At 41.3% G+C, this 23,396-nt stretch overlaps 1 protein-coding gene across 1 annotated transcript in view; it reads left to right on the forward strand.

Moving 5' to 3' along the window:
* LOC147880013 (pectin acetylesterase 5-like) overlaps window positions 1–22,861 on the forward strand; it is a 33,442-nt gene extending 10,581 nt beyond the window's left edge. Inside the window, exon 12 of the mRNA XM_087371676.1 lies at window positions 22,757–22,861. Coding sequence (XP_087227802.1) covers window positions 22,757–22,849 — 93 coding nt within the window. The 3' untranslated portion in view covers window positions 22,850–22,861. The remainder of the gene's footprint in view (window positions 1–22,756) is intronic.
* The last annotated feature ends 535 nt before the right edge of the window (window positions 22,862–23,396 follow it).

Raw genomic sequence — 23,396 nt, forward strand, 5'->3', positions numbered from 1 at the left:
ATATCACAATGGAAGAATGGGAGTATGCTAGGGGATGCATGAGCAAGGTCGGTATATAGAATGTTATGCATAAGTTAGGAGGTTTTTATAATTTAGATTGCTTATTTAATTGATTTTTTCTTGGTGTAGTGCACTATGTTCAATGCTATATGGTGTGAGGGCAAGCATTTTCGAACACAACGGATTGATGATAAGAGAAACACACAAGATTGCAGCGTCATTGCTAGCTTTGAGGGAGCCAATGGAGTCATGGATGATTATTGTGGCATAATCCAAGATATCATTATGCTTGACTTTCGATGCTTCTTTGTGTATGTTTTGGATGTAAAGTGGTTTAAGGACGTGGTGGAAAGAGGCCCTAATGCAACAATCAAACGCCATGCAAGTGGCTTTGTAACTATTGACTCCACAAAGTTTTGGCAAAGTAGGAAGGACACACTAATACTACCGCAACAATGTGAACAGGTACTGTGCACACACATAAAAATACGCGCTTTTAAATATTTGATGCAAGAAAAGTAACATGATTGTATTTGTGTTTGAATTAGGTTGTCTATCAACCAATGGTGGATAATAATAGGTGGTGGCATGTCATACCTATTATGCCATGTTCCAAAGTGATGTATAGTACATTTACTAATATGGAGCGTATGGAGGATGATCATGCCCATGGACGTGATGATGACCGTGATACAAGAGAGGAGGATGATCATGAGATAGGAGATATAGATATTGAGGCCGGCATTACCCGTGAGGACGAGCCTACCATTGGAGATCTTGATTTCGATTAGCACATGAGTGGCACAAGTAGTAGTGGGTTGAATGTATTTGTAGATCTAAACACTTGTTTGGATTTTGAAGTAGATAGTTTGGCAAGGGTTGATCTCATTGAGGATGAGATTGAACCGTAGCCCCACAATTGATATTGGCAAAACTATTTTACATATTGTCTCATTCTCCTCATTTCCCTTAATTCTTGTATATGTGGGCTTGCAAAAAATTATGTGCTTTGGTAATCATGGGCAATGTTTGGAAAGCAATGATGTACACCAAAATCTCACTTTCTGTATTCTCTGGAGAGCGTCTAACCCCGCGTCTAAATGCGCGTCTGAGTCTCAATGTAAACGCACAAATAAACGCGCAAATACACGCGCAAATAGATGCTCTAATAGACGGGATGTTAGACGGGCCCGTATTTTCTCAGGTCTAATGCGCAAATAAACGCGGTGATTGACGGGCAAATAGATGACCATTTAGCCGCGCTAATAGACGCACCCGTAATTTCTCTACTAAAGCAACGCCTATAGACGCGCCCGCTATTTTGCGCATCTACCAAGCGCGTCTATAGTTGCTTTGTCTTGCTGTGGTCGCCATATAAGCATCACTATATAGCGACATTGGTAAACGTCGCTATATAGCAACACTGGTAAACATCGCTATATAGCGACGATTAATAGAACTAAAAAAAAACATTAGTGGGGCTAAATAGGGCCACAACAAGCAACATTAGTGGGGCTAAACAGGGCCACAACAAGCCTTGTTTTGCCCCACTAAAGTTTTTTTAAAGTAATTACAAAAAAAAGTTTTTTATTACAAAATTTCCCTTGCGAAAAGGGTCATACAAAATCGCTCAAATGAATCGATCGAGCGACAAAAGCATATATATGTCGAAGATATACAACATTGTTTGTTACAAAATTACCCTTTCGAAAAGGGTGATACAAAATCGCTCAAACGAGGCGATATACAAAAGGATATACATGGTAAAGTATATGCAAACTACTACTACTACTACTACTACTACTACTGCTGCTGCTGCTCATTCGAATCGTCGTCGTCCTTCTCGTCCTTGTCTTGCTGGCTTGATCCTTGGCCCTCGTGAGCTGCGTTTGATCCCTGGTCCTCGTGAGCTGTGCCTGATCCCTGGTCCTCGTCAATGCTCGCCTCCGGTGATGGGACGCTCGAGCTTTGACACTAAGAGTGAAACCATATTAATTGGAAATTAGATTGGAACTTAAAGAATAAAACAATTTAAAAAGTGAGATTACAAGTAGGAGTAGACTTATACCGTGCGAGCAGCCACCTCAGCCCAATCGACCATCGCTCCCATTGCCTCCTGCTCAATAAACCATGACTTTATTCTTACGTGAAACGTGCATCGCGTCTCTGCATCTGTAGGAAGGCAACCCATCGCAGCTTGTTGTGGACCCAATTTACGAGAGTTAGATATAGTGCATATAATATGTAGTAAAACAAATAGAACAATACATTAAATGAGAAGAAGTAGACTTACCATGGTTGCCTCGAATGCCAACCGTCCACTTGCACCAAAGTGCGAAGTACCTATGGCATCCAGCCGTCTCCTCGCAGCCCTCCTCTGACCCTCGAACATTTCGGGATGGTCCCTGTTCTGCTTCTTGAAAAACTTCCAATCAGCTTTGTCTACCCAACTGGGTTCAGCCCTCCCCTTTGCGATGGAAGTATGCAAGGTTGATCTACGATGCTTTAAGACCAAACCCATGCGCTCTCGCATGTAATTCTCATTGAACTCCCAATTTGGGGGGTTAGGGTATTTTGCTTTTAATTCATCGATGACCTCCTGCTTCTTTTGGTCATCTTGATACCGCCAATCAGTAGCAATGCCGCTCTTGAAGTGGTGGCTCATCAACCGCCTCATGGTGGCCATCACTGCTTTGCCCTTTTTATCTTCTATTATCTCTCCAAGAGCCGTGATTTGATAGGACAGGTCCTCGACTTGGTAAGGAGGACTCATGGTAGCAGGAGAGTCAGAGTGAGTAGTGTTTGTGCGAGCACTTCCGGAGCGAGGAGTAGCAGTGGGAGTAGGAGAGGGACCTAACTGGTACTAGATCTTAGGACCAAGTGGAGATCTATAGGGATGTGAGTGTGCTGACTCGTCTACATCTCCCGAGTCAGCACAACATAAGCGAGCCCTCGTACTCTTCCTTCCCTTATGATGGGCACGCCTAGGTGATGACCCCTCAGTCGAAGGGGCACGAGGGGATGGCTGGGCAGTAGGTTCAGCCATTGATGTAGGAGAGGGAATTGCTAAGGTCCTCTAGGATAGTAGAGAGAAGAATATCGCTACCTCCTCATTGGTCATCTGTGCCACAAACTCGTCGGGACTCCCGACAAAGCCATGGGGTACTAGCAAAGGAGTTCCTTGAGGGGTAGTCGCAGTGCTACATCCGAGAGGAGTTGGGCCAGGGGTAGTCACAGGGGTAGGCCCCTGAGGTGTCGCCTGAGGGGAATCAAAGTCCTCTGGAGAATAGAGATCATGATGTCTCCTCCTACGAGCGTACTCGGCAGACATGCGGCGTGATCCCATGTCTAACGTAGACACAAACACGAAAACAAAAAACAAAAAATAAGAGAATACATTGAGAAAGCATATGAGAATACATTGACAAAGCATAAGAGAATACATTGAGAAAGCATATGCTTATGCTTATGCATAAGCATATGAGCATATGCTCATGCATAAGCATAAGCATAGGCATAGGCATATGCTTATGAAAAGAAGAGAAAAAAAGAGGAAAAAAGAAGAGAGAAAGGAGAAGGAGAAGGAGAAGGACATGCATAGGCATAAGCATATGCTTATGAAAAGAAGAGAAAAAGAGAGGAAAAAAGAAGAGAAAGAATGGAGAAGGACATGCATAGGCCTATATAGGCATAGGCATATGCTTATGAAAAGAAGACAAAAAGTGAGGAAAAAAGAAGAGAAGGAAAGGACAAGGAGAAGGAGAAGGAGAAGGACATGCATAGGCATAGGCATAGGCATAAGAGAAGGAGACATATGCTCATGCATGAGCATAAGCATAAGAGAAGGAAGAGGGAAAAACAGAATAAGCATAAGAGATACAAAAAGAAAGCATATGCTTATGCTTATGCATGAGCATATGAGCATAAAAGAAAAAGAGAGAAAGCTTAAGCATAAGCAAATACATATGCTTATGAAAAGAGATCGAAAGAGGGGAAAGAGGGGGAGAAAGAGAGGGAAAAAGAGGAAAAGAGGAGGAGACATATGCTTATGCATAAGCATAAGCATAAGAGAAAGAAGAGGGAAAAAGAGCATAAGCATAAGAGATACAGAAATAAAGCATATGCTTATGCTTATGCATGAGCATATGAGCATAAAAGAAAAAGAGAGAAAGCTTAAGCATAGGCAAATACATATGCTTATGAAAAGAGATCAAAAGAGGGGAAAGAGGGGAAGAAAGAGAGAGGAAAAGAGGAGAAGGAGAAGGAGAAGGAGACATATGCTCATGCATAAGAGAAGGAAGAGGGGAAAAGAGCATAAGCATAAGAGATACGGAAAGAAAGCATATGCTTATGCTTATGCATGAACATATGAGCATAAAAGAAAAAGAGAGAAAGATTAAGCATAAGCAAATACACATGCTTATGAAAAGAGATCGAAAGAGGGAAAAGAGGGGGAGAAAGAGAGAGGAAAAGAGGAAAAGAGGAGAAGGAGAAAGAGAAGGAGACATATGTTCATGCATAAGCATATGCATAAGAGAAGAAAGAGGGAAAAAGAGCATAAGCATAAGAGAAAAGGAAAGAAAGGATATGCTTATTCTTATGCATGAGCATATGAGCATAAAAGAAAAAGAGAGAAAGCTTAAGCATATGCAAATACATATGCTTATGAAAAGAGATTGAGAGAGCGGAAAGAGAGGGGGAAAGGGAGAGGAAAAGAGATTGCAAGATGGGATGAAAGAGGAAAAAAAGAAGAGGGAAAAAGAGCATAAACATAAGAGAAAGAAGAGGGGAAAAGAGATTGAAAGAGGGAAAAAAGAAGAGAAGGAAAGGAGGAAGAGGGGAAAAAGAGATTGAAAGAGGGGATAAAGAAGAGCAAAAAAGAAGAGAAGGAAGAGAGGAAGAGAGGGAAAGAAGAGGGAATAGGGGAGGAGAGGGTTTCTACGTCCATCATTGCAGTAAGGCGCTAGCTGCAGCCAATGCAAATAACAAAAATAACAAAAGAAAAAAAGAGGAAGGATTTTCTTACTTGGAATAGTCTCGCTCGGTGTTTTGTGGACTGGCCCTACAACACTGGCCCTACAACAGAGAGGAAACATACAATTTTTCAAATAACTAGTTAGAGGAAGGAGGAGTTTAGAGAAGCAACTTCTCAAAGGGATTGGATTGAGGAGACAAGCATAAGCCTACAAACAAGGACAAAGCATAAGCCTACAAACAAGGAGAAAGAGGAGGAAGAGAAATACCAAAAAGAGAAGAGGTGAGTCTTCTTTCTTTCACAAAATCTCGTTTTTTGTCTTTAATCCTTGAAAATCAAGCATGAAAACTAGCACATAACCTTAGCAATACAAGGAAAAACATGCTTCAACACTCACAAAATGAAATCTCACAAAAAACGAACCTCTATTAACACTTATTTCATTAATTTTGGACTCATATGTCTACTTTTGGACTATTCCCTCAAAATCCTTCCCAAATGAAAAGTTTACTTTATGAAACTGTCATTCGAGAATCAAAAGTTTACTTTCTAGCACTATCATTTTCACATAAGACATTTCAAAATATCTCTCTACAATGTTGTACAGAAAATGCAAAAACTACTATTAAATCCTAAATTTGTATTTCTTGTTTATAAGAATCATATTCTTAAAATAAAAAATCCGAGTTATTAGTTTAAATCCATGAAAAACCATGCTATTGAGGATTCACAACATTTTAAAAATGTATACATAAGAGACCTGTAAGACTCTTTTTACTTTCAATGCAGAAAACTATAACACTCTTGAATATTCAAGAAATTAAAAGGTTTATATAGACATGAGACATGATGGAAGCCTCTTTTGTACTCCAAAAAATAGCAATAGCTATGCTTGCAATTTTACATTATCATGTCATAAGGTTTACAACAAATATTGCTCTGGATGAGTCTTTGTACAAAGGATCTCCTGTGGCCTTTTCAATAATTTAATTTTTCCTTTACAATGAGTTTAGTACAAATGGGCGATCCAAACATTTGCTTATTTGAATGTCCTTTTCTATCATGATCACAGAAATGAGCGATCCAAACATTTGCTTGTTCAGAATGTCCTTTCTATCGTCACTTGTCGCTTGGGTGCCATCTTCATCCACTCTCATCTAATAACCACCACCACCTTCACTCTTTCTCGATATTTGAATGTGGTTATCATGGGCATTCTTCATTTGCGCTATCTCCTTCTACTTCCTCCCGAGCGAGCATCTTTATGAACTCTATAATGTGCATAATAATTGGTTGCGGTAATTTTATTTTGTCTTCTACATCATACCCCATGTGCTTCTTTGTTTTCTTTGACCTTGATTTCCAGGATACTATGACTGTCTCTGTGGAAAGTCTTGAAATTGCTTCATGGTTTGGGACCCATTCCTTTTTCAGACAACTACTATACAATGTACTGTTATCTTGGTTCTCCTTCCTGCCCCTTGGCTCATACCATACCACTGTAAATGTTGTAGCTCTCCCCCGGTCATCCATGCTCATGTTAACTACTTTCGCAACCCAAAACATCACGTTCTCATGTTCATCATCCAATGGTCGAACTGCAACAAAACAATGGACATCTATGTCTATTTGTGGCATAAACTCTCTCTTCTTGGGTCCACAATATGGACGTGGGAGCAACGATTCAAACTCATTTTCAAAGAGACCACATGCTGGACGCAAGTCATTACCAACATTTGGCCAAAATAAAGGCCGTTCTACCTTAATATCATCTTCTCGCATTTTTGCAAGGTCCTTTATCAATTGGTAGGTCTTGCTAATTACAACACTAGTGTGTTCCTTCCAAGAGGGCTTCCAATCAGGAAATCTCTGGAGCATTTCCTCATTGTATGCAATAAAAGCTTTTAATCCTTCTATTTCACCTTTGGATTTCTCGCTGAATTCTTTTATAGGAGCCCATGTTGGATGCATTTCTTTGCTCGGGATTGAAGTCAAGAGAGAGTAAGGTTCTTCAGGTTCCCATTTTGTATCAAGAGAATAGTGTTGCCATTGCATCACTAGTTTTTCATCCTTTAAGAAAAATCAAAAATAGTGTGGAGCGCTATGACCTATTAGGGCATCACCACCTTTTTGTATGAAAGGTAGAATAAAGCTCTTCCAGTCATACATCCTCTCAACCATTGAGCATATTGTTCCTTCCTTACGGCCACCAACTTGCCTCCCACATTTTCTTATCAAGTCATCCATTGTCTCCATGTCCTTGTGTTTTAGTTCTCTTGAAATTGTGCTAAATACCTGATCGATATCCTCATGTGTGTGCCCAAACAACAAAAACCCAACTTCAATCTCATTGAAGATTCTATGAGCGATTAGCATTGAGCAAAATGCAAAGAAGAGTACATTCTTATTCTCTCGTCCGCAATTGTCTGCTTGTACTCTCAAAGTTGCTGGTAGGCAACCTTTTTCTGCATGTACATTGTGAATTGCCTTCATAATGGATGTTACAACTTTTGATTACTATCGTGTAGATGCAAGGAATCAATCCATATGTCTGCAAAAAACTTAAATCCGTGCACTAACACTCCACATAGATGTATCTTTAAAAAGTATTTGCCTTGTAGCTTAGGTGGAGTGTTAACGAATCGAGGTAATGTTGTTGTATTTTGATCCATACCATCTACAATAATGCACATGTACTCATTTGGGTGAGAAATAGCTTGCTCCTTCCAAAATGCATATTTTATTCTAGAATGTCGAACAAGTCCATGATGAAATTCTCTCTTTCTTTTGTAAGCTTCTTTTTCTTCTGGAGATGTTGCACTCTCAAGTGCTCGCTTTAGATCATCACAGTCGTTGCACTTTGACATTTTTTGCCTCTTTGGGATTTTAACATGTCCAAATCTTTTTTTCCAAAGAGTATACAAAGTATGAAAAGATGTCGGTGCATGCCCTCTTTGCCTCTGTGTTTCTCCAATAGAGTTAAATACTTCTTTTTTGGTCAAACCTATCGGAAGATGCATTTCTGATAGGTGGGGTTGTGGTAAAGCATTTTCATAAATGTAATCTTTCAAAATTGCTATTGCCGCAACCATTGAGGCTCTTGTTTTGGGCCTTCGTATGTTTCCATGAATGTTAAATTTAACTCCATACTTTGCTTTATTAGCCAAATTCCAACATGTGCCATGTGATAATCCTGTAATAATGCGATATGCATTATTGCATATACTTTTTCCATTTATAAGAGGCCTTATTTGATGTCCTGAACTTCGCCTTCTCTTATCATTTACAAGAAAGCAAGACAATCTCGTGAGTAGGTATTCATTTCTTTTGCTTCCTTTCCTTTGCCAGACATGTTCTCTACAACCCTTGATGTCATCTAAGTTAATGGATCGCATACATGTACGCTTACAGCATGTAGATCGCATTGCTTTTAGCATAACATCTTCATTCATTACTCTTATTCTCTTTGGTTGCTTTTCTGGATCTGCCTGCACTCTTCTTGTAAGATTTATTTGTCATGTTGTTTTCATGAGATGTTGCATCCTTGATCTTATCACTCTGACATCAAATACTGAATATTCCTTTGTTGATGGCATCCTTGCTTTTGATAGAAGGTTTGGGTTGAGGGTTTAGGGTTTAGGGTTTTGAGGTTTGGGTTTAGGGTTTTGGGTTTTGGGTTTTAAGGTTTGGGAGTTAGGAATTAAGGTTTGGGAGTTTAGGGTTTAGGGTTTTTGGATTTAGGTTTAGGGTTTAGGGTTTGGAGTCAAGTTAAATTTATAGTTTTTATTATTTAAATTCAAATTTATTAAGATTTTAACTTCTTATTAATGTGAATGTTCAATTCTTATGAGTTGTAAGTAAATTAGTTTTTGAAAATATAAATTTTATCTTTTTTAAACTCACAACCTGAGTGTATTAAAAAGAATAATGGAAAATAGATTATTTTTTGCTTTTAATTCGCAAACTAAGGATATTAAAAAGAACAATGGAAAAGGAATTATTTCTTGCTTTTCTTCGCTTCGACGGTTGGTGTAGTCTAGATTAGCATAGATTAGTTTGTCCTTAGAGGAGAGAACTCCAAAAAAACCAATCAAAGCCATGCTCAAAATTTCATGACTAGTTCCTAATCGGAGTCGGTCCATTCGTTCACATTCGGTTTCACAGTCACAACAACCCTACCATATAAGCAACGATTAAGGTTTTTAAACTTTCAAGATGATTGAAAGTTGTATTAGTGGACATGACAGATTACAGTTGAATCAGTTAAGGGACTAGACATAGCAGATTATATCTGTACCAGTTGTGGGAGTTGACAGAGCATTTTACACTTATATCAGTTGCGGGAGTTGACAGAGCATTTTGCACTTATATATGACAGACTTCAAATTTGTATTCAGAGATCATTGTAAATCCTTATTTTTTTTCACATTTATGCTCTAAGCCTTGTAAAGCCTTTTAGGCTATTCCCAAAGCATTTATGCTCTAAGCCTTGTAAAGCCTTTTAGGCTATTCCCAAAGCATGAAATCGACACTTATATGATTGGGAAGAATAAAAACTTGAGGTGTATTAATTAACAATAAAGAAGGGACACCTCATGCTTGCACTACTTGTGCCAGGGAAGTACAAGGCCAAAAATATGGACGTGTACATGGCACCTTTGATAGAGAAGTTATAGATTTTATGGAGAGGAGTGCGGTCTTTGATATTTCCAGAGCTCCTAGACATACCAATGATATTTTGGTTAGGGGTATCTTGATGTGGACCATGCATGACTACCCAAGATATGGAGAGTGTGCAGGTACGTGGTCATTAGGGGAGAATTGGGGTCTCAAAAGAGCCTCATAAGGAATGGATTAGGGAATGCTTAGTGGGCTAATGTAAGGGGCTTGGAGGGCCCCAAAGAGGCCTAACCAGCCCAACCTAGGTGGGTTAAGCCCACATTTGAGCCCACCTCTCCCCCCATCAATGACAGGAGGGGGCCACTTTTTGAAATTTGAATTTCAAATTTCAAATCTCCCTCCCTCCCTCCCTCTCTCTCTCCCTCCGTCCCTCCCTCTCCCTCCCTCCCTCCCTCCCTCCCTCTCCCTCTCCCTCTCCCTCCCTCCCCCTCCCTCCTCCTCTCCCCTCCTCCATCTTGCTCCTCCTCCTCCCTCCTCCCTCTCCCCTCCTCCTACATCTCTAATTTACATAATGGAGAGCTGGCAAAGATGGAAAATATTACTATTGTGGCAATGCATAATAGTATGCAGGATCTCTAATTGCAAAACAAAGAACTCAGTGATGAAGCACATGCACTGGACTAAGGGCAACATGAATTGGAAGAATCAATCTAGAAGCTTACTGAAAGCAAACAAGATTTGGAAAGGTCTATCTATGGCCAAGTTCAACGTGCTGTGGAGAATGAACGAGAGAAGTCGATAGAACGAGTATAAAAGTTGAAGGGAACACCTTTGGGACTGAAGGAGAGGACAAGACAATTGCAATCTATGGATGCATTGTCAACCAATAGTGGTGCCCAGAAGAGGAGAATACGGGCTGCAAGGTTAGTTCCCCAAATTTTCAATGAAATTTCTTACCCCAAAATATTTGTGGTGTTGCATTCTTTCCACTAAGACTCATTTGTACTCTACTTTAGGAATTTCATGGAGGATGTGATGGGAACAATGGAAATGGATGATAGTGATCCTTCATAAATTCTAAGAAGTTTAATAAAGCCAAGTGATGTCATGGAAGTGTTGAAGCACCCTAGATAAAAAGGGCTATGTAAACAAGTTGCTAGAGAGGTAATGAAGGATTTCAAGGGCCTCGTCCAAGCAAAGGAGGCAAAGGAGGTGCTTGGAGCTTGTGATGCTGTTGGTGTAAGTCGTGAAGCTTACAACTCTGTTTTTAAAATTTTTCTCTTCTCACTAAGGCATATACTATGTTGAAGGGGGCGACTGAAAATACCTTGTTCCACACGTCCAAACCTCTCCCCTCTTTAATGCCCTTCATGTGGTCCCCCTCTCTCTTTAATTCTCCCCCCTTCCCCTCTCACGTAACTCTCAAGTAAGCTTCTCTCCCTCCCCTGTCTTTAATACTCCCCCCTTAAGTCTAATATTTCCACGTAAGCTTGGAGTGGAGGCTCCATCGACATTCCTTCAAGATCCCTAATGACAAGTGAGTGACTATCAAGACTACACATAGGGAGAAATCTTTAGTTGAGGGGTTTTTTTGATACCCCGTGAACACATGTGATACATAAGATTTCTTAGTAGTACACCTCTTAAGGTTGGATGCAAGCTATAGTGTAGAAGAAGCAAAGGAGGAAGTTGAATGTCTTAGGCAAGAGAAGCTTGGGAAATATGAAGAAGGAAAGAATGCAAACTAGAGTGTCTTTCTTATATGTAAATCCTATTTTTTAATAATTTGCTTTCATAATGACTAAATGGTGGCTAAGTGAAATAGTTGTTTTACATTTTTTGCCTTGAATATATTAAACACCAAAATGGTGTACATATGCTTCATCTCTTAGTGAATTAAAAGACCAAATTAAAAAGGTGTAAATGTATACTAGCTGTCACTAAGACACTTATCTTCCTGTTTGTCCAAGGATGAAAATCACTCTATGCAAGTAGATGTCTAAGTTTCAAGAAATATTGTAATATTCATTTTCAGGCTATATATGTCTAAGTTTCAAGAAATATTGTAATATTCATTTTCAGGCTATATATGTACCTTACGAGGCACGTCCAAGGTTTTGAGATCTGCTCTATATCTTGCCTCTCCACAAGTAGGACACTCTCTTGCATCCTTATGTAGTCCACGAAACAAAACGCAATCGTTGACACATGCATGGATGCGCTTGTAATCTAATCCTCCAAGAGAGGTCACATGTTGCCTTGCCATATCTCTTGAGGTCGGTAATTTATTCTCCCTTGGAAGCGTTTTACACAATAGCCTGCACGTGAAGACCATAAATGAGGAAAAGCATTCGAGTAATTGACCCACGCGCATAATTCATCATGTTTGCAAAATCGACTTTAAATTAAAGCTTACTTGAGTAATGCATTCAAACTTGCATTGCTCCATCCATAGATGTTTTGCAAGTTTAGTAACTCAAGGGAGGCACGTAGAACAGAGAATGTGCACCCCTCAAACAGTGGAGTCGATGCTGCGGTAAAAAGATCATCCTGCTCCATGCTATTATCCCTCCCTTGATGGACATATAAATCCCGCACCATATCATCAAACACCTCCTCCTCCACGGCTTCATGAGGTAATGGTGGAGGGCTACTATCACCATCACTCCATGCATCCGTAACGGTCCCTCCTGAAGATCCCACCTCATATCGCCGATGCTTCGCCTCCTCACGACGGGCATAGGGTAACATGTGCGGGTGTGGCACTGCATCCTGTATCAAATTAAAACGGGATCATTATAACTCAAACATATGAACACCCATAGGTATCTCAATCAACCTTAACTTACAAATCCTTACCCTGTTTACGGTCACATCCCATTCTCCATACTTTGAGATATGATTGAGCGTAATCCTGCGTGCACGATACATGTTTCCTCGACATCGATCACACAGACATTTGATTTTTTGCTCCAACCACATTTCGCGATGGTGGATACGGAGGGATTCATCCTCACTGGAGCTGCTTGTTGAAGATGGAGACATCCTACAAACAAACAACCCACCAAATTTGCTCTTCTTCAAATGCTTAACTTAAAAACTCTGTGTCGCGTCTAAATGCCCGTCTATCGTCGCGTCTAATGTCGCGTCTATTTGCGCGTCTAAATGCCCGTCTACTCTGTGTATTTAAACGCGCCTGTAGACGCGCTAATAGACGCGACTATACCCGCGACCTTTAAACCTGATTTTCGGCGCGCCACTCGCTTTGCTTTTCTTTTAACTACTTAAACTTTGCGAGCGGCTTTCTTCCTTCTTTATTAGCAGTTCTATAGATTCGAAGCTTAAGAGAGAGCCTCCCATACACACATAGTTCCAAGCTTTCACTCAAGACAAAGGGACCGTACCTACACAGCTTGCTTCCAAGCCTAAAGAAGAAGAGGAGGAGTACGAACAAGGAGAAGAAACAAGTTTGGAAAAGAAAGATCCTTCCATACCTTTTTCCAAGTAAGTCCTTTTGAAGTTGTTCTTGCTTGCTCTTTCCAGTTTTGTACTTTTTCGCATCCACGAAACGCAGCATCTAGGTATGAGCGACACGTTCTTTTGTCGGGCAAAACGTCCTTTTCCACTTTTGAGTATTCTCGACTGTCGGAGCGCGTGTATACAGGCGTCTGAGGGCACGTCTAAATGCGCGTCTATAGGCGCGTCTATTTGCGCGTTTGGCTTGCTACAGACACGCACAGACGCGGATATAGACGCTCAAACAGACGATCTGTTAAACAGAAGTTTAAACGAATTGTTAGACGCGCTGTTAGACGGATGTTTCGACGGGTTGTTAAATGCGCTTTTTAACGCACTGTTAGACGGGTGTTTTGACGGTCTGTTAGACGCGGTGATAGACGCGCTTTTACTTGAACTGTTAAACGCTCTGTTAGACGCGTTTATAGACGCGAAGATTAGACGGGTCTATAGACGCGCTCTGACAGAGCCTCTCTTTTTTTTTTTCCCCTTTCTTCTCAGCTCCCAAAGTAATAGATTTGTTTATTTTTTTCCAGTTTAACATGTGGGGAGGAAGTGCTTCTAGCTCACCTGATCCGCGTGAATCGATATGGAAGGATTTATATAATATTTTAGGGCACCCTCCTAGTCCTGCGGAGTTATACGGGTACATGACGGGTACCCTTAACACTCCCCAGGAGTCGGCAGTACAGACTCCGAGCCACCCCACACCGCCTGAGATCACCCCAGCGGAGTCCGCACAGCCGTCTTATGCCCCGTCTTATGCCCCTTCCCCCGTACCGTCTTATGCCCCTTCCCCCATGCCGTCTTATGTCCCTTCTGCCATCCCGTCTTATGCCCCTTCCCCCATGCCTTCAGGAGGTCCTTCTACCTCAGCGAGCCGTCGACGTACTCCCCAGCCGTCGAGACTCGGTTCTCCAGCTACGAGTGGTCAGCGTAGTCCCACGCAGTCCCCAGCTACGAGTGGCTAGCGTACGAGCTCGACACGACAGGGTGGTAGTCGTAGTAGCAGGGAGAGCGGTGGCGGATGCATGGCACAGTGCTTTGGGCCATGTGGCGGTGAGGCCCAGGATGATGATTCCGATGATTTAGACGTGCCTCTGGGTGATGGTACGATTTATTATGACATCACCCAGACAGGAGGCATCTTGATGGATGCGCGGGGGAAGGATGTAATGGCCTTCATGTGCTCTGTAATTGCTAACAATTACAGAGATTGCTTTATCCACTATAAAGACCACCCAAAGAGGTTGGCTGATGAGACCCTCGCTACTGTTCGCTCTAGGTATCCTAACCCCCCCAATCGCCAGTTCACAGATAAATGGGGGAAGTCAAAGATTGTTACGATACTTAGCAATAAAAGATCTTCCCTTAAGAGGCAGGCACTAGCGGAGCTTGCCAGACTTGAGGCAGGTCAACCTCCAAGGGGCCCACCCCACACCGCTCAGAAGCATGAGTGGAAGAAGGCAATGAAGTGAGCGAGGGAGGAGCCCAGTCTGCAGCACGTGGAGGCACGGAGGATCCAGATGGAGGAGTATGGGAGCGCGCATTTTGGAGCAGGGGGTGTTGAAGCATGGGAGGCCCAATTTGTAAGTATCGATCTCAAATTATATTGCTTATGTAGTTTATTAGGAGGTTGGTTGTTTCTTTGTACTAATCCCTCCACAAAGTGTATCGCGGTCATGCAGCTTGAGATCGTGGGCAGATACCCTATTCCAGTGGAGACAGCCTACCACCGCCACCATCGCAGAGGAGATACATGGAGGCACTTCTATGATGACGGGTTGATTACTGAGGAGCAGTATACCCGAGCGACTGGACATGCCCCCCAGGTATTTGAATGTAATTAAATAATGCCAAAATTATAAGTAAAGATTCGATTTTTCATACATTGATATATGTTGTCCCTTGTTTACAGGGTGCCCCTGCACAAGACGACGAGGAAGACAAGGAAGGAGGTGCAGAAGGGAGCGCAGAAGGCAGCGCATCAAGGAGCATGGAAGGCAGCGAGGATTAGTCGTAGAAGTAGTGCTACTATTATTTTTTGTACTTAAAGCCATTGGCTTGGCTTCGTGCCTCTTGTATATAGACTCCTCTTATTTTTTGTACCTGATGCCACATGACATGGCTTAGCTTTCTTATTTTTTGTACTTGGAGCCACATGACGTGGCTTAGCTTCGTGCTATATGTATATACAAGCACTTTTTGAGCTTTCAATTTTATTGCGTTTTGGAGTTGTAATATTTTATTTGGAATTGTAATTAAAATGAGGTTGGCTGTAAGAATTGAATTACAGAATGTGGATATGGGATTCTTGTAACTATATAGCATACACAACATACACAGTATTCTGTAAAATTTATTTAAAAAAAAAGGCGTGTCAATCAGTGCGTTTACAAACGTGTTTATATTCGCGTCTATCTGTTCGATATGCGTCTATACGCACGTCTATCAAAGCGTTTATTTGCGCGTCTATTTACGCGTGTATGAGCGCGTCTATACGTGCGTAAGTCTGATATATAGACGCGCTAATAGACGCGGGTCTCCTGACGTGCAAATAGACGCGCAAATAGACGCACCCGTAAGTTTTTTATTTAGTTCATGAAACGCGTCTGTGCGCGCTCTATGGGTGCTTTGTCTTGTTGTGTCTAAGTTTCAAGAAATATTGTAATATTCATTTTCAGGCTATATATGTACACCACCTCTCTCTGAGAACACCTCTCTTCTTATTTTTCCAAGGATCAAAATCACTCTATGCATTGCCATGCACATACATTGCCATGTACATGGAAACAATTGGGGGTTGCCATGCACATATGTGGTGCTTATTGACATTTCCACTTCAATTTGTCTAATCTAGTGGGAATTTGTCACTGCTCAATAATTTTACATCTCTGTGCACCCTTCAAATTATATTGTTAAATAGGGTTATAATGGGCCATGATGAGACATTGACGTCAAACTTTTGTGGGCATTGCCACTAGTGGTTTCGCCCTTCAAATATTCTTGGATAAGTTACTAGGAAGGTTTTTCACCATCCACTCTGATACCTATGAGGGATTTTACACCAGTTGATGCATTACAAAATGTTCAGAAGGTATCAAAGTTTATAATTTTGTGACAGTATGTAAGCACATAGATTCCTAGAGATTTTGAAAGGTGATGTAGGATCCTACATGAAGGCTAAAGGATGTTGGTCACAAGTGCTAGGGGACAATGTACATTGACATCAAATTTTATACAAAAATGTGGATTGACTTATTGTTGCTGGGTGTTTGAGAAGTGGGGTCTAGCTTGTTCATTTTCTTATTTTCTCCTCACACAAGGCAAATTTAGAGTGTTTAGGATGCAAGAGGGTGTCAAGGAGAGGAGTTGAAGAAACAAAAAGACAAGCAAGGTTGATGAGTGTATGTAAATGGGAAGGCATGAAAAACAAAGATATAATGTATCTGCTAGTAATGTGGCACAAAGTTTAAAACCATTTTTTGGTGTGGGGGATTCCAATGGCAAGCTTCTTACTAGTGCCATTTTTTGGTTTGAGGGCTCAATTTCTACTTGTAAAAAACATGCTCTATGCAACCTTCTCTTCTTTGAAAGTGATTGTTCGACAGTGACATGCTTGGATAGTGGTAATGCACAGCCCCTTAAGATAGGATGGAAGCTATTGAGGTTGATGGCATAAATTGAATGGCAATGTTGGATGAAATGTTGAAGGCAACTAGGACCTCTCTCTCTCTCTCTCTCTCTCTCTCTCTATCTGTGTGTGTGTGTGTGTGTATTTATATTTATACCTTATGTTTACATTTTAGAGAAACAAAAAAAGATAAGGTAGAAATTGAGAGATTGTGGGTGGATTGTTAAATTTAGAAAAAGACCTTGAAATTTTAAAGAGAAGGATTTTTCGAGTTGTAATTTTGAGGTCATTTTTGTTATATTTTAGTAAAAACAATCTAGCAAAATCTTGAAAATCAAGTTGTGAGGGTGACGTGAAGAAAAGCCAACCAAAAAGTTGAGCAAGAAAAAGCAAACACAAGATATTGAGGCTAGAAAAGTCAAAAGAGAAGGCTAATGTGCCAGAATTTCTTGTTGTTGCCCCTTCCTCTCTCTCTCTCTCTCTCATTCTCTTATTCATAAGTAGACTAGTTGGTCAAAGCACCATGAAGTCACAGCTCTTCTTAGTTTTCTTCATCTTCTTCGTTGTAGACGTGAAGAAAAGGCAACCTTTGATGCAGGGGAGGCAAGCAAACAAAAGTTGCCCCCCCCTCTCTCTCTCTCCTTCACTTATTCATAAAGTAGACTAGTTGGCCAAAGCACCATGAAGTCATAGCTCTTCTTAGTTTTCTTCATCTTTTTCGCCGTAGAGGTGAAGAAAAGCCAACCTTTGATGCAGGGGAGGCAAGCAAAGAAAAGTTTAGACTCTAGATATTGAGGCTACAAAAGTCAAAAGAGAAGGCTAGTCTTCCATTTCTTGTTGCTGCCTTAGATATGCTCCCTATTCACATCTATGCTCCCTACCAATTAATTAGTTTGTTTTGTATGCTCCCTATTCGCATCTATGCTCCCTACCAATTAATTAGTTTGTTTTGTATGCTCCCTATTTGCATCTATGCTCCCTACCAATCGATTAGTTAGTTTTTTTTTTCTTTTTGCACAAAATAAACCAAAATTGTATTATGGAAAGAGAAAGGAAATGTACAAAGAAAAGAAAATAGCCGCCTTCAGATAGGCATAAGCAGGCACAAAGGCATTTACAACCAAATAGAGCTTAAGCTTTTCATAGCTTCATTCTTGTGACCAAAATGCTGCAAAGCCCTTTGAATGTCTTGGATCACCTCAGGTGCAATTTGTCTCCCAAATCGTGTTCTCTGAAAGACTAAATCGTTGCGATAGTTCCAGATGTTAGCCAGGGCGATAGCTCTAATCAGTTGCCAGCAGACATAAAGGCAATCATTTAGTCCTCTAGCATCTCCCAGAAGGGCCATCTTCCACTTTATCTTGATATGGACGTAGGCTGCACTCAGAGTTCTGCTGATTTGTTTCCATACTTCTCTAGAATAAAAACAGTCCCATAGAACATGCATGTGTGTCTCCTTAAAGGCATTACATAAGGAGCATATCGACCCCACATTAGGCTTCCATTTAACAATTCTTTCTCTGACTGGAGCTTGCCAATCAGAACCCTCCAAAAGCATGAGATTGAGGCTAAACGATGGGGTAGCCTTCCACACCCTTCTTAGCCTAGCTGACCACACAGTAACTGTATTAAATGGGCCATGGAATTTCCATTTATCTTTGGCCAAACATGCCACTGGTCCCCGAGTTTGAGTCCTTGAGCTCTTTTAGGCTAACCTTCGAGAGCGGTTTGTTGTGTATGCTCCCTATTCGCATCTATGCTCCCTACAAATTAATTAGTTTGTTTTGTATGCTCCCTCTTCGCATCTAACCAATTAATTAGTTTGTTTTGATCCATTAGAGGCTTAATTAAGCTATGTTTATGTAAAGCTTAATTTATTTTTGCTTTGATTAGCTTATGTTTCTTTATGGCTTAATGTAAGGCATATACTATGTTGAAGGGGCTTTCCCAAACTTTCAAGAAAAGGATGGAACTCAAAACCTTTCTCTTCTCACTAAGGCATATACTATGTTGACGGGGCGACTGAAAAGACCTTGTTCCACACGTCCAAACCTCTCCCCTCTTTAATGCCCTTCATGTGGACCCCCCTCTCTCTTTAATTCTCCCCCCTTCCCCTCTCACGTAACTCTCACGTAAGCTTCTCTCCCTCCCCCGTCTTTAATACTCCCCCCTTAAGTTTAATTATTCCTTATGCCCCACCCCAACACACATTAGTTAATTGATTTTTCACGCTGGGCGGTCCTATCGAGGCTACAAAAGCCAAAAGAGAAAGGCTATTCTGCCATTTCTTGTTGTTGCCCCTCTCTCTCTCTCTCTCTCTCTTTCTCTTATTCATAGTGACTAGTTGGCCAAAGCACCATGAATTCTCCGCTCTTCTCCGATTTCTTCTTCTTCTTCTTCTTCTTCGTCTTCCTTATCAACCTCTCCGCCTCCTCTTCTCCCTCTGCTCCTCCTTCTCATCCTCTCGTCAACCTCACCCTCCTTCCCCCCTCCTCCTTCCTTTCTGGCGCTGGTACTCTACTGCCCCTCTTTCTGCTCCTCCCTCGCTTTCTTTTCATCATCATTCATGTCTAGTTCTACTTTGCGTGTGTACTTGTGGAACAACACTTCTTACTATCGACGCTTTGCTATCTTTGCTTAGATAGTCACTCCATCTCTCAATCTTCTTCAGCAATATCGGCAAGTCTGTGTCGATTCTGCCAATCAATTCATTAATTGCAATGGGCCTGATATATATTTACGCATGTCTGTTTGCAGTGTGCTTGGACGGAACTCTCCCAGCCTACAATTTCGATCGAGGCAATGGGTGTGGAATAAATAAATGGATTATTCACCTACAGGTAAGGTTTTAATGACATTAGATGAAAGGATCACCTACTTCACGCTTCTGTGAGTAACCCGATGATATGATATATTGTTTTGTACCAGGGAGGAGCATGGTGCAACAGCGATCAAAATTGCCTATCCCGGAGTTTTACAGATTTAGGGTCGTCTAATTACATGAGCGCAGTCAGCTTTTACGGACATTTGAGCAGCGTACCCACGGAAAATCCTGGTTTGCTTATTTCTCCTGCGTGCTCGTCCATCGTAGTGCAACGGGCTCTTCTTGATTTACAAGGCGTTGGTGCAATGAATACATTTATATAACCATGATTGTAGGTTTGTTGTGTCGATCTTTGCCCATAGTAGTGCAATGAGAGCTGCAAATTTTCGGGGGATGGCGAATTATTGGGTTCACATTACAGCCAGATTACTAAGGGCGCACACCCCTGTCCTGGCACTGCAGGTTTCTATAACTGGAACAGAATCTTTGCCAGATACTGTGACGGAGCATCCTTCAGTGGGAATGTGGACTCCGTTGTGCAAGTCACAGCCTCGCCAAACCAGGTCAAACTTTGCCAATGTATAAAGGACGATTCGAATTGAGACGTTCCAAGTTTCACCAGTCCTCCCAATTAATTCGATGTTCTTAGGCTGACGATATTCTTAAAAATGTTCCGTCGCACTTGATCGCAGACGTACTCGCTTTATTACAGAGGTCAAAGGATCTGGCAAGCACTCATTGACGATCTGTTGAGCAAAGGCATGAAGAATGCTGAAAAGGTATTTTGCAAAGGAGTGCTCAGTATGGCCAAGAAAGAGGGAGTCTCATGACTCACGAGACATACTCTAATATAACAATTATTCTGTGTCAGATAATTCTCTCCGGGGACTCGGCTGGGAGTTTGGCAGCCTTTCACCATTGCAACCAACTAAGAGACTTGATGCCGGCGGAAACCGACGTAAAATGCTTGTACGGGTTTCTTCCTTGATGTGTAAGTCGTTTTCCTAGACGTCCCTCAGTCCCAATCCTCTTGATGAATGCCTATTCGAAATAATATCCTTAAACAATGGATCGAAAGTCTGCTCACGCGAGAATCAGGTACTCGTAGCGTCAAGCATATCTTTCATCGCATCTCAGGTCACGAAGACAAAGCACAGAGCAATCGAAAGATAATATAAATAACTAAAAATCAGAGCCTCCCTGTATTCAATCATCTACTACCTCTTCTACGGATCAGTAATTTCCAACCAAAATATAGGATAGACTTTAAAGTCCTTAGAAAAAAGGAAAGAGATCTGCTGGAAACGCCGGCGTCCACGCCTGCCTCCCAACTGAATCTGCAAGAAGTGAATTCTCACAACAACGAAGCTACATGAATCACCATACTAAAATGAACTGTAGAAAACAAGTTTGCTTCTTCCAAGAATTTAGCTCGATTCCTCAGCGCTGCAGTCTCCTCCCCCCATTCGTCAGAGGAATAAACTATCGATAGGGGGAAATTGGTAAGCGTCATCAGACGAGAGAGTATGGATGAATACAATAATTCCAGGCTGGAAGTAACAAAATTTCCTTCACATTTGTGCAGACCAGATGTCGCAGGAAATTATTCATTTAGGGCATTCTACAGGGACGTGGTTACGCTGCAGGTGAATATACGCAGAAGATCTATCCTGCAAGAAGATCATTTTAGAGATGATTAGGCTTTCTTCGAGTCTAACTTTCGGCCCTTTGTCAATTCACAGAATGTTACTATACTACCCACTGAGTGTATGGCAATCATGGAACCTGGTCAGGTATGTTGAGAAATTCTGAGTATTCATGTTGCTTTTTAGGCATTGCAGCTTGCTATGCTTCACTTCTTGCCTTGAAACAATGTATGTTGCGCACGCAGCTTGCAGCTATGCTTGACTTCTTGCCTTGAAACAATTTATGTTGCGTACGCAGCTTGCTATTCTTGACTTCTCGTAGAATCGTTATGCACGCAGTGCTTCTTTCCACAGTACACACTGGCGTATATCAATGTCCCTTCGTTTATCCTACAATCTTTCTACGACAGTTATCAAGTAATGCTCAAACTCTTAGTTATATTGATGTTTTCTTGCTCGAAACTAATTAAGAATGTGTCTCACGAGTTGGAAGCCGCATAATGGATTGATACTGTGTATTAATGCACCTGTTTGTAGCTGCAAAATGTCTTAGCTCCACCCTCGGCGGATCCACAGGGAGTGTGGAAGGCTTGCACCGGCAATCTCGGGGCGTGCACAGCTGCAGAGCTGTTCACGTTGCAAGGTGACATGACAGACACCTTCTGGCTCTAAAATTCCGTTATGTGGATCGAAAGAATATTGACAAGGATGATGTTGATTTGCATTGTTGAATTGTCTGATATCGTGCACAGAGTTTCGAGGTACACTGTTGTCAGCACTTGGACCCTTAGAAGGCAATCAAAGCTGGGGCATGCAAGTCGAGTCTTGCCTCTTTCATACAAAAAGCCTCAGCCTTGAATGGAGTGGATCTTCCATGGTCAACAACATGGTAACCATCAATACACCACAATGAAATCTAAAAATCTCAATCTTGGTAACCATTAATACACGAATGAAATCTGAAAATCTCAATCTCTATGTGTGCGTGTGTGTATATATATATGTGTGCACACGAGTTCACGCCATGCGTGATTTCACAAAAAATAGTGTGTGCACATATGTGTGCGTGTGTGTGTATTTGTGACTTCACAAAAATGTGTGTTTGTATGTGTGTGTGTCTGCATACATAGATCTATGTGTGTGTATGTGTGTTCACACACACATACATATGTATGTACGTATGTATGTATGTATGTATATATGCATGGGTGCACGTGCACACACGCATACGCACACACATGTGCAAGTACATGCACACATGCATAATGCATACATGTGTGTGCATAGGTGTGCACACACTTGTGCAGTTTATGCATGCATGTGTATGCAAATGCACGTGCATGTGCACACACACACGCACACGCACACGTGCACACACATGCACGCACGGGCACGCACACACACACACACACACACACACAAACAAACACACATATGCATACCACATTGAGGCAAGGATGCACATATACATTCACATGTATAATACATTGAAGGAATTTTCAAGTGTACTCATGATTAATGTGTGTATTGTTGAATGACAGACTCTTATTCAAGCTTTCACTAAATGGTACTTTGAAGCAAAGGAAGTGCAAAACATTGATTATGCATACCCATGTAATGACACCTGCCAGTGAGATAACCTTTGCTAAATTTTATTTGTATAACTTTGAGCTTCCCTTGAGGAATCACAATTAAAGAAGTTATCTCTTCAGGGTTCAACTACATAGTCTACATTATCTATTTTATGGTGGAATCACATTTACATGTCCTTCAGTCCAAGTACCATAGATGAGCCAACGTAGACAAGAGAGGATTGATGCAATATGGGTCCAAAAATAGTAGTTTGACAATGATTATAACAATAATGACACAAGAAGAGGGCAAATAGGTCATATCCTATTTGATGCATATGTATTACAAACCTTCACTACAAGGCATAGGCCCTTTTTCGGCAAAAATACCGATGTTTTTTACACTATTAAAAAAAAAAAAGAGCGCAAAGGTCGTTATAAACATCGAAAAAGAACGATCGCTATATAAGCGTCACTATATAGCGACATTGGTAAACGTCGCTATATAGCAACATTGGTAAACGTCGCTATATAGCGACGATTAACAGAACTTAAAAAAAACATTAGTGGGGCTAAACAGGGCCACAAGAAGCAACATTAGTGGGGCTAA

This window comes from Dipteris shenzhenensis, chromosome 33 (genome assembly GCF_047967505.1).
Source record: "Dipteris shenzhenensis isolate YYH24624 ecotype China chromosome 33, Dip_SZ_1.0, whole genome shotgun sequence".
NCBI classification, from domain to species: domain Eukaryota; kingdom Viridiplantae; phylum Streptophyta; class Polypodiopsida; order Gleicheniales; family Dipteridaceae; genus Dipteris; species Dipteris shenzhenensis.